This window comes from Oryctolagus cuniculus, chromosome X, assembly GCF_964237555.1.
Source record: "Oryctolagus cuniculus chromosome X, mOryCun1.1, whole genome shotgun sequence".
In the NCBI taxonomy this organism is placed as follows: domain Eukaryota; kingdom Metazoa; phylum Chordata; class Mammalia; order Lagomorpha; family Leporidae; genus Oryctolagus; species Oryctolagus cuniculus.
Genome location: NC_091453.1, coordinates 131,447,367 through 131,459,005, shown reverse-complemented (window position 1 = coordinate 131,459,005; position 11,639 = coordinate 131,447,367). Strand labels below are relative to the sequence as shown.

The 11,639-nt window shown below is 54.1% G+C and overlaps 1 protein-coding gene across 1 annotated transcript; it reads right to left on the bottom strand.

Annotated features, from left to right (window-relative positions):
• Positions 1–5,601: 5,601 nt before the first annotated feature.
• Positions 5,602–8,858, bottom strand: PNMA6A (PNMA family member 6A). The gene is given in 6 exon segments (XM_070066422.1): positions 5,602–7,576; positions 7,578–7,921; positions 7,924–8,153; positions 8,156–8,219; positions 8,221–8,417; positions 8,679–8,858. Coding segments are annotated over 5 exon segments (1,344 nt in total). The 5' UTR covers positions 8,284–8,417; positions 8,679–8,858; the 3' UTR covers positions 5,602–6,933.
• Between the last annotated feature and the right edge of the window lie 2,781 nt (positions 8,859–11,639).

Genomic DNA, 11,639 nt, shown 5'->3' with positions numbered 1-11,639 from the left:
GCCTTACATGAGTCAGAATGTTCAGGGACCCTGGGAGCCAGTTTCTGTTGGGGAGGGTCCTTCCCACAGTTTTATACAGGAATCATTGTGATGAGCAGGCACATACTCTCTCTCTCACACACACACACATGGCAAATCACTGGTGATTCTCTTAGCTCCCTGGAAAGTGATTAGTGTTAGGTCTGTCGGTTGAGTGTGTCACAGCCCTTGCTCTTGTGTTGACACAAGAGTGTGCCGTGCCCTTGGCATGCATTTTCGTAGGGAGGTTTCAGATAGATCAGCACTGGTCAACCACAATACTGGGAAATATGCAGGCAACTGGACAAGCCCCTCTTCCTCCACCTACTTCTCCTCTCCTCTCCAACCTTCCATCCCAGTTGGAAACAGATGACCCAGATGTGGATCCTGGTCTAGTTTGTGGGAATGGAGTGTCAGACAGATGTGGTCACACACACTGGTCTTTCTCCTCCAAGCCCTCTCTCCGCATTGGCCAAGGCTCAGTGTGGCAGAATATGTATTTGGTTCCTGGGATCTCCTGACCTGTCAGGACTGCCACCCATTCTTCTGTACTTCCTGGTCTGCAGGGTCTAAGTTCACCCGTACAGGATGGACTGGGCCCGAGGAAAGGTAATTGCTCCGCTTGCCGCCCATTTCCCAGCCTCCTGGTCCCGGAGACAATCAGACGCAGTGGGGAGCCAAGTCAAGCAGGGACTCATTTATTGCACGCATAACAAAGCCTTTTATAGCACAAAACTGCAGGGCCATTGGGGCAGGGCATAAGGGCTAACCAATCACTTAAAGGGTCACTTTACAGGACGATTTCTTATAGGACTAGCCATATGTCTATACACTTGCTATCAGTTGTCGTCACTTCCCTTGATGTTGCGCAGCCAATCAGCTTTGGTGGTAAACAACTTGAGTTCCACCCACCTTACTTCCTCTCGGCGCCATCTTTGAATTGCCTCGTGTAACTAATTTCCCCACATTGGTCTTCTTGCGAGATAACTTAAATCATTACCTGGTTCCTGGCAACCAAGTTTTGAAACTGTCACTCCACAAATGATGCTGACTTCATGTAGAAGGATTTGGCTAAAGAAAAAAAGAAAAGTCCAGATGTTATTTTAAGCAGCCTAGCTTATTCTCTCACTTTACAAAAGGAGTCGTTCAGAAGCATTAATTAAAATTGATTTCTACAGTAAAACTGATTGGTCTTCAGTGAAATCATTGAAGACACAAACCCTTGTCTTTTTTCAAAAACAAACGATTTAGAACATTTTGAAGATGGTATGGGTCAGAAACTTTCAAGTACAGTGCCTTTCACCTTAAGCCGTGGCACCCACCTGTGGGACCCATGCCATCTAGTGATGCTTTCCTTTGATTGAGAGTCTGCAGCCTATAAAAAGTTGTCTCTCAGAGCAAAGGAAACCTCTGGGAGGGTTCCAGCAGTGCGGAAGTTCCCATCCCATAATACATGACGTTCCTAAAACCACTGACAGCCTCCATGGGCAAACACAGCTTCCTCTGAACGGTGATCATGTCCCAGCCTCCTCAGGGATTCAGTATCAAATGCACATGGCTTTGGCTCCCAGAGTGTGAGAACTTGATTCAAGTCCCAACTGACACTCACCGGAGGAGCTCAGCACTCCTATGCTCTTGACGACTCGTGAAAGGAAAAAACGTTCAACACATTTCCCATCCCAGGCAGAACCAATGCACAGGGCTTTGGGAGAAAAGGCTGCTCAACAGCACGAAACCCAGAGTGCAGGGCAACCCACATGCATGATTCCACCTGCCCCAGCACCCTCTTCGAGTACATCATAAGAACTTTCTCTTTGTCGTCATCAGGCACAGACTTGTGGGAATTAGTCGTGATACTTCAGGCCCAAACTTCTCTGTTCGTTGCTTCTAACAGCCACTATGGACCATTCTCATCAGCTGACCGCCTCCCTTCTGCAAACGGAGTTAGTGAATCCACTGACTTGAAGCCAAGTGAAATATTTTATGTAACTTGCCAGTCTTTTGCTGGCTTGATGAAGTCAATCCCCCTTCCCCACCCCCCGACTTCCCTGGTTTTTTTTTTATGCTAAGTACACAAAAAGAGAGTGGCCTTACTTTGCTAGAAGTGTCTCCCTGGGTCCTGTTTTAGAGGCCTTCCAGTGCCTCGTCCTAAGGACTGGGTTGAGGGACTGTACCTAAGCTGCATGCTGGTCTGCTGCTGCTTCCTGCTGGGTCTGCCCCTGCTCCCTACCCCACCACAAACTGGCTGCTGATGCCACTTTATAGAGTAAATCTGCTTGTGCTTCAACTGAGAATGAAGGAAGAACTGATGACTGTCATGAGAGAGAAGACATCCTGCCCTCCAGACAAGCCGCATCTCATGGACACACACCAAGGTGCTAGGCCCATTCATCATGGACCTTGATACCACAGATGAGATAGTGAACTCCTCCTTGCCAGATGGGCTCTGTGAGAAAGATTTCAATTTCCGCAGTTGCACTGGAAACAAATGGTGCCTTTCGCAAACAACACAAAGAAGAAAACGGCTTTTCTAACTTTAGGTTGGTATATGTTAAAATGTGCTACTAACTTTAAAAACAACTGCTTTCTCTTTGGAAGCAAACTCTCTAACATGAACTTGTGACTCAGCAGTGGAGTTGCTTCGTGAATTTTTTTTTTTTTTTTTTTTTTTGCATTTTATAGTCAAGGAGGTCTGAATTTAACTCAGATTGCAAGGGGAAAAAATCAGCATTTTAATGTCTCTAACTACCTCTTGTGAACATGTAGTTTTAAGTGTACACTATACCAATTGACTTAAAATCTTCACACCTTGCCTATGTAGGCATTTCCTGCAGAATTTTAAAAGTTACCAATGATATAAAGCATTCTCCCCGTGATGAGTAAAATGTCTTGTGTATGCAGTGCTGAGCCAGTCATTAAAAGTGTTTGTGATGTGGAGGCAGGGGTGGGAAGGTGGGACAGCTCTTTGCTCAGAGTCTGAATCAGAACAGCTTGCATCTGCCATGCCTTCATTCAACAATTACCGTAATCCATACAATAAAATGTGAATTTACTTTATAATCAGGAAAAAAATTCTTGTGTTGGGCAAGCTTCTTCTGAAACTGATTCAGTGTGTGATGGAGGGAATGCACTTATTGCGACCAGATAAGGTTGCCATTCTAGAATCTCAGCCAAAAAAGTGACCTCTTGTAACTGCTGGACAGATGGGAGAGATTCAGGCTTTCCACTAAACGTTTGTTGTCACTACCCTAGCTGGAAGGACCAGGCAAACTTACACCATGTTACTTGAAGGTGATACTGACAGTTTTTTTTTAATTATTTATTTGACAGGTAGAAATATAGACAGTGAGAGAGAGAGAGAGACAGAGAGAAAGGTCTTCCTTCCGTTAGTTCACTCCCCAAATGGCTGCCATGGCTGGTGCTTTGCCGATGCAAAGCCAGGAGCCAGGTGCTTCTTCCTGGTCTCCCATGCAGGTACAGGGGCCCAAGCACTTGGGCCATCCTCCACTGCCCTCCCAGGCCACAGCAGAGAGCTGGACTGGAAGAGGAGCAACCAGGACTAGAACCAGCGCCCATATGGGATGCCGGTGCCGCAGGTGGGGGATTAACCAAATGAGCCACCGCGCCGGCCCCGATACTGAAAGTTCTAAATCTCCTTGGTGGCAGGAGAGTTGGGGGTTACCATGTTACTTCTGGGTGTTGGGTAGAAGTTCAGGTTTTCCATGAGGTCTCCACTGACACCATGAGTGAGGGAATCTACTACCAACCAAAGAAAATAAAAACCCCAGTCCCTGAACCCTTTGCTGGTGTGTGTGTGTGTGTGTGTGTGTGTGTGTATGGTGTCAAACCATGGTTTATTCTGTGAAATTTCATTGGAGTAGGCTAGTTAGGTGCCACTTTCCTTTTTCTCTGGCAGGGAAGAGCAGGTTTTTGTGGTGTTGTTTCTGGGCTGTTCACATGCAGTTTCAGGCTACTGGCTTCTCTAGCACATAGCCTTGGGATATATGAGGCAAAAATAAACCCAGAAAATCTGCCATCATGTTTTTCATGTGTCTAAAGACCTCAACTAGTGTATGCTCTTCTCTACAGACTATAGATGTTTCTCATATTTAAATTTGTAAATATTTAGATGAAGGATGGGGAGTGATAGAAACACACACCATGCACAGAAAAATGCAAAGAGCTCCCATCCACAGGTTCATCCCCTAAATGCCCACAATGGTCAGGCATAGTCCAGGCTGAAGGCAGGAGCCCATAAAAAGGTCCATGTTTCCCATGTGAGTGGCAGGGACCCCAGTACTTGAATCTACTGCCTCCCCAGGGTGCACATTAGCTGGAAGTTGGAATTGGGTTGAATGAGGTATTGAACTCAGGAACTTTGATATGATATGGGGATGACATAACCCCTAGGCTAAAAATCCACCCTTCAAAATTCTTAAATGTGTCAAGTTCAGCGGCTCACTAGGCTAATCCTCCGCCTTGTGGCGCCGGCACACCGGGTTCTAGTCCCGGTCAGGGCGCTGGATTCTGTCCCGGTTGCCCCTCTTCCAGGCCAGCTCTCTGCTGTGGCCAGGGAGTGCAGTGGAGGATGGCCCAAGTCCTTGGGCCCTGCACCCCATGGGAGACCAAGATAAGTACCTGGCTCCTGCCATCGGATCAACGTGGTGTGCCGGCCACAGCGCGCCGGCCACGGTGGCCATTGAAGGGTGAACCAACGGCAAAGGAAGACCTTTCTGTCTCTATCTCTCACTGTCCACTCTGCCTGTCAAAAAAAAAAGAAAGAAAGAAAATTTTAAAAAATGTGTCAAGTTCAGGAATTTTAGCTGACATTTGTGGGAGGAATAGGAAGAAGTAACTGAACTGAAACTTCTTGGGGGTTGATTATCTAAAGGGGAGATTAACTAATCCAGACAGCCATGGGAAAACAGAGACCAGTAACAGGGCCCTTCTCTGATAACTGCGGAGATAACACATTCCATTGACCTGAAAGTGGAGTGGCCTTCAGGGCTCCCTCTGGGTCCACAGGCGTCCTCCAGACATTTTCAGGAACAGAGCCTCCGACCACTCCCATGGTACAGATGGCACAACCAGTCTGCAAAGCAGGTGAAGAGCCAGGCCCAGGTACTTGGCTCTGCCTGAGCAGCCTGCAGCGCTCCCCTGCCTCCCAGCACCTGGGCGGCCCATCCAACCGATAGGAGCTACAGACAGTAGGGCTGCAGGATGGAGGAGTACTAGGAGACAGTTTGCCCACAGGCAATAGGGGATGCTGCAGAGGGGTGGTTGGTAGCAACTCACGAGATGCATGCCATGATCCTCCAAGGACCCCCAAGCTGGGGTCCCACCAGCTACAACCTGCTCAACTATGAACATCTAATGCACTGATTCGTGGGGACTCACCATGGGCACTTGAGATGGAACCAGCCTGTACCCAAGCCCGCTGCCCACGTCACCAGGCTGCATCCAACCCAGAAGACCCTACGCACTGCCCAGCACGTACCCCAGTGCTAACGTGGCCACTGTTGCCCACTCATCCCAGCCCACCGCCCCCTGAGACACCCACAGCAGAGGGGAGACAGCTGGAACATTAAACAAGCTTTATTGAACAGAAACACTGCAGCCATTGAAGAGAAGGGACGATGACATAGAGGGTAACTCCTGACAGCCACTGGAGGCCATGGGTCCTGGGCCTCCCTCCTCCAGGGTTCCTCATTTGCCCTGCACACCAGGGCCCTCCCGTCTTTTCTCCCCTCCTGAGGGCCCCAGGATCTGCCCCTCGTCAGAACAAGATGCAGTCACTGCAGGGGTCCCCTGACCAGCTGGGCATGGTCCTGCCCATGGCCCACACGGGAAGTCAAGGGACACAGGAAACACTACAGGGAATGTCACATCAGGCTGGGAAACTGAGTCACAACTAACTCGGGGGGCAACATCAGAGCACAGTCCCCGTGGAGCCTCATGCAGCCCCCAGTCCATCGCCGGTTCAGTTCTTCCTCCTCTCCCCACCATCGCGGTCACCATCACAGTGGGAGCATCAGTTGGCTGCGCCCTCGGCTGTCTTTCCTGCTGCCTCCTGGGACTGGGCTCGGGGTCTCTGGGGAGGAGCTGCTCAGGTAAGTGCACACACACACACACACACACTCTGCAAGTACAAGCGGCAGTGGCCTACGTCTGCAGCGAGAAAGCAGAGGCGGGGCTCACCACACACGATGGGAACGGGCAGGGCCTTGGCACAAGCCGCACAGGCCAGGACCTCCAGCCTGGGCACACACACACCTCCCGGCCTGCACAGAACAGTGGTCGGTGCGGCAAGGGACGCTGACTTGACACGTGGGTCACTACGGGGCCTACACAGGTAAGGGTGGGCTCCCCAGGACAGGGAGCAGCCTGCCCTGGGGATGGTGAATGGGTCGGGGGCCCCCTGGGGAGCCCCAGGCAGCTGGCACCCTTGAGATGGTCTCCCCCCACCCCACCCCGTGTCTCCCTGGTCCGGGAGGGTGGCTGAGGTCTTCAGGTGCTAGGCCCTCAGGGGCATTTCCAAACTGGCCGCCTGAGTTGTCAGGTGTGGGGCTGGGGCTGGGGCTGGAGCTGGAGCTACCAAGGGCAGGGGTGCCACTCCAAGCCCCAGGTGGTGGCAATCCATCGCATCTGGGTCACCTGGAAGGACACCTGGGGTGACTGGCCCCCCTTGGGGGAACCAGGGGTCTGGAAGCTTGGATTGGGAAGGATGGGGTGGGGCCTTGCCTTGACCCTGCTCCCCACATGGGGTGAGAGGGCCATCCTGGGCTGCTCTCAGGGCTCTGCAGCTTTCTGAGCCTACTTGCCTAGTGAGGACTCGGGGGCAGGGGGCTTATCGCCCAGCACTGTCTTCCTTTCCCGACTGCTCCATGGGGAGCATGAACCCCTCCTGGGGAGGCCCTAGGCCTCCTGGTCTCCTGCCTGGGCAGGGGTTTCCGGCTCCCAGCTGGGACCACATGGGCCTGCCCCAGAAGCACTGCCCATGTGGGCTGGGGTGGGGCCCCCAGGGGCCTCAGAGGCTCCTGCGTGATCCAGGCCCACAGGGTTAAAAGCATGAGAGTCGTCTTTGTGGCCCTCCTCCTGCAGCTCCTCCTCCCCTGTGTCCGCCTCTGCCTCCAGCACCATCTCCAACTCCTTCTCTGCCTTCTCATCGTCTGCCTTAGCGTTGACTCTGGCATCAGCCCAGGCCTCGGCCTGGGTGTGAACCCGGGCACCAGCTCCTTCTGGCACCTGGACTCTCATGCTCCTGGCTAGACTGGCCTCCCACGCCTGGTACTCTCGAATGAGCCCCAGTGTCTGCAGGAAGCTCGGCGGCCTCCCAACCACTCTGAGCCTCCTCAGCGCTTCATCCAGAGGCTCAACAAGGTTGGTCTTGGCGAGCACCTGACTCAGGTACATCTGGTCAGTGGACGCTCTGTCCAGGGCCCCCTTCTCTACGGCTTTCTGCAGCAGATTTTCCAGTTGCAACACGAAAGCTGACAGCCGTTCACCTGACTGCTGCTGAGCGGTCAGACACTTCATCCGGATGCTGGCCTGCGACTCTTTCTCCAAATACCTGGATCAGGGCGGCCAGGCAGTCCTGGGCCATCCTGGCGGGGTTCTCAGCCAGGAGCCCTCGCGCCAGCTGCAGGGCAGTCCCGCAAAGGCCTTCCATCAGCCTCCTCCTCCTCTCCCTCACTGATACCCCCTGCCACACCTGCAGCATGTCAGTGGTGTGGTCCAACAAGGCCTCGAAAGACTCCTCCCCTGGGGCTGGTTGGTTCCTTCTGGAAAACACACCCAGGTGCTGCTATCTCAGGGCCTCCACCCAGGGCTGCACTGTCTGGCTGAGGGCGCGGAGCCAGCATACCCTGTGGAGACCCAAACACAGGGCGCCGGCCACACCCTGTCCACTGTCTGCCTCTGTTGCTCCAGGAAGTGGAACATGCTGCGGAGAAACTCCTCACCTGGACAAGGGGGCACGAAGAGCACCTTCCAGGGGCCCCCGGTGCCCGGGATTTCCCTGGGGACCAGTGCATAGTCGATTTTCCAGTCAAGCTCAACCAGGGCCACAGTGGGGCTGTCTTCCTCTCGAAACACTTTGCCCAGTATGGTGAGGTGGCTCATAGGTCACAGGAGGGTTCCAGACACTCTTGGAGCTCGGCCTCCTCACAGTCCTCCGGGAAGCCCTGGATGAGCAGGCCTCTGGCGAGCGCGGACGCCCAGCCACCTGCACCAGTCCTGCAGCATCGCCATCACCATCGCCTGCATTGCAGCCGGCCCAGGCTGATACCGGGAGCAGCGAAGGGCGCCAAGCGCAGACCAGGGTGGCACCGCGGCTGGGGGTGGGGGGGAACTGGGGCAGGAGCCGAGGGCTGGGGGAGAACGGCCAGGGTCTCCGCCGCCTGTGAAGGCGAAAGGGGCGACAGCGCGGTTTAAGACCCACCCCGCTGCGACCCTCCCGCCTGTAGGCGCCTCTCCAGCCAGGCCCGACCCCGACCCCGACCCCGACCCCCGCCGCGGTCCCCGCCTCGCCCCCCTCTCGCCCTCGCGGGCCGCAACCCCGGCCCCGCACCCCCGCCCGGAGCCCTGCCGCAGGGCGGTCCCAGGGCCACGGGGTCTCCCCGGACGGACCACGCCTCCCCCACCCTCTGGGCCTCGGGCACCTTCTCCTGGGGCGAGGTCCTTCCGGGTCCGGGTCCCAGCTGGGGGCCAGGGGCTGCGCGGTGGTGGCAGAAGGCCCTGGCTCCCTTGCTGGCTTGCGCTGCCTCTGGCTCCCTGTCTGTCGGCGCAGCACGTGGGCCAGTGCGCGGGCGCCCTCTGGCCTGGGCTCTCTGCAGCGCGGACGCGGGGCGGGGCCGCGCTGGCGGCAGAGCGCGGACCCTCCGCGTCGCCCCGGAGGAGGCGGCCGGGCCATTGGCGCAAGCAGCTCATGCTGCCGGGCCGTCCTCGCGGCCGCGGCCGCTCGGGGACCGACACCGACCTTGATGTCGCTTGATGTCACCTGCTCTTCTCTCCCCACTGCCCTCCGCCCCGACAGGTGGGGCCCTGGGGCACGAGGGGTCCGAGCTTTGGTGGCCAGGAGTCCGCACGCCTTTGGCTCCCCCCTGCGCTCCCCTGGCTCGCACCCAGCCCTGTGCCCCACCACTGTGAGATGCGCCTGCCCTTGGGGCACAGGCGAGCAAGGGTCAGCAGCTGTGGGTGCCCGTCAGGCTGTGTTCGGCAGGCGGCAGGGGGCGGCTGGGCACGGGCGCGGGCGCGGGAGGGGGACGCGCTCTGGGGCTTGGCCTGCTCTGCCTTTCCCCCGCCCCACCCCGGAGGACTAATTCAGAGGCCAAGCCAGGAGAAGAGCACCTCAAGTGGGTGTGTGTCTTTGGCGTCGGTGCCACGTGCGCTAAGGTGCGCTTACGCCACGCTGCCGGTGCCACGTCGCGCCACAGTGGGACTGCGACGTCGGCGCTGCGAGTCCCCTTGGACGGGCCACAAGCCTTGGCCGCCTGCTATGCACCTGTTTCCCATGTCTGGCACTGTGCAGCTGCTGTGCCCCGAGCCCAGGAGGGTCACCAGCGCCTGGCCTTTCCCGCTTTGCCTAATGTGAAAATGGCAAATGACCCACCCGCTAGGGTCAGTATATCACTGCGGGGTCTGGTGCCAGGTGGAGCCTTAGGCCTGCGTCCTACCCTGGCCGCCTCCTCTCAGGGACAGCGCTAGGCGGGGAGTCTCTGTGGCGTCTATCTCAGTGTGCGTGCTGAGGGGCAGTGTGCCGGGAGTGGTGTGCTCAGGGTGCCCCCTGTGCCCTGTGCCTTTGCCAACTTGATGGGCTATGGGGCATTGCTCTGCTGGCCGGGAGGCAGTGAGGGCTTCCACACCTACCCTCTTCTTTGTTGCCTGGGGCTGGGCACTGCATGAGGGCAGTGCAAGCAGACCTCTTTTCCCTGCCCCCCCCCCCAACACTGCCCTGCCACTGACCTGTCTGGGGTGTTTGGGGCCTTTTGTCTCTTTCCAGTTTCTTCATTGGTGTATGGTGGTTTGCATCGTGAAACATTCACCACCTGGCTGAATGTATTCCTAATTTGGGGGGGGGGGTATGCTGTTTTTAATGTTGTTTTCTTTTTGAAATACTTATTTGAAAAGCAAAATGGGGTGGAATATGAAGTGAACCATCCACTGGTTCACTCCCTAAATTGCAGCAAGCCAGGACACTGGAGTTTAATCTGGTTCTCCCAGATTTAACTTCCATCAGCCTCCTCCTCCTCTCCCTCACTGATACCCCCTGCCACACCTGCAGCATGTCAGTGGTGTGGTCCAACAAGGCCTCGAAAGACTCGAAAGTTTAATCTGGTTCTCCAGTACTTGGTGGCTGGGCCCCAAGTACTTGGGCCATCATGGCTGCTTTTTTTTTTTAAAGATTATTTATTTGAAGGTCAGAGTTACATACAGAGAGAAGGAGAGGCGGGGGGGGGGGGTCTTCCATATGCTGGCTTACTCCCCAAATGACTGCCTCGTCTAGAGCTGAGCTGATCCAAAGCCAGGAGCCAGGAGCCAGGAGCCAGGAGCCAGGAGCCTCTTCCAGGTCTCCCACGCAGGTGCAGGTGCCCAAGGACTTGGGTCATCTACTGCTTTCCCAGACCATAGCAGAGAGCTTGGTTGGAAGTAGAGCAGCCAGGACTGGAACTGGCGCCCATGTGAGATGTCAGCACTGCAGCCCTGACACCAACAGTCTTCTATGGGATGCTGGCATTGCAAGCAACAGCTTAACTCACTTGCACCACAACACCAGTTCCATGACTGTTTTCTTGGCTACTCCTTCAGAGTGTATATTATTATATATAAATGTTGCTGTTTATGTATTTTTCATTTTGTATCTCGTGATTTTTACCAAATTCATTTGTTAGTCCTAACAATTTTTGGTGAAGTTTTCATGATTTTCTACATGTATAAAATCACATCATTTGCAAACCAGTAATTTAACTTTTTCCTTCTATTTTGGATTCCTTTTTTTTTTCTTTCTCTTATGGAATTGCTCTGGATAGAACTTCCAGTACTTTGGTGCATAGAAGTTTTGGAGGTGGCATCCTTGTCTTTTTCTTGATTTTAGAAGCAAAGCTTTCAACTTTTCATGACTAAGTGTGATGTTATCTCTGGGTTTTTATAGATGAGGATACTTGAAAAAGTTCATGGAAAATGGGGTTAAAGCATCTTTAGGCATAAAAGAGTTTGAGATCCATATGTGGGTTTTTCCATAACTTCGTTTTGTAAATTTGTTCACAACCTGTGGTATATATGGATTTCAAAAAAGTTTTGCACTAATAAAAGCTTTTAATTGTTTTTTCCACAAACCTCTGAAGTGCCCTTGTGTATTGGAAATCTCATTCAATTCATGGAGTCAGGAGACTCTGTCCATTTCTGTAAGGTGCTATGTCCCAAAGTCCCAGCCCAGGGCAATGATCATATGTGTGAAGGTGGGGCAGGGTGAATGGGGAGTGTGTGTGTCGGGTCGGGGGGGAGTGACATGTCAGTAACTGGTACCTATCTTTGTTCTCTGGTGCCATACACCTGAGAATTCCGACAGCCTAGATTTCTTGTTGCCACTGAGTGCTATGTTTTTTTTTAAGATTTATTTATTT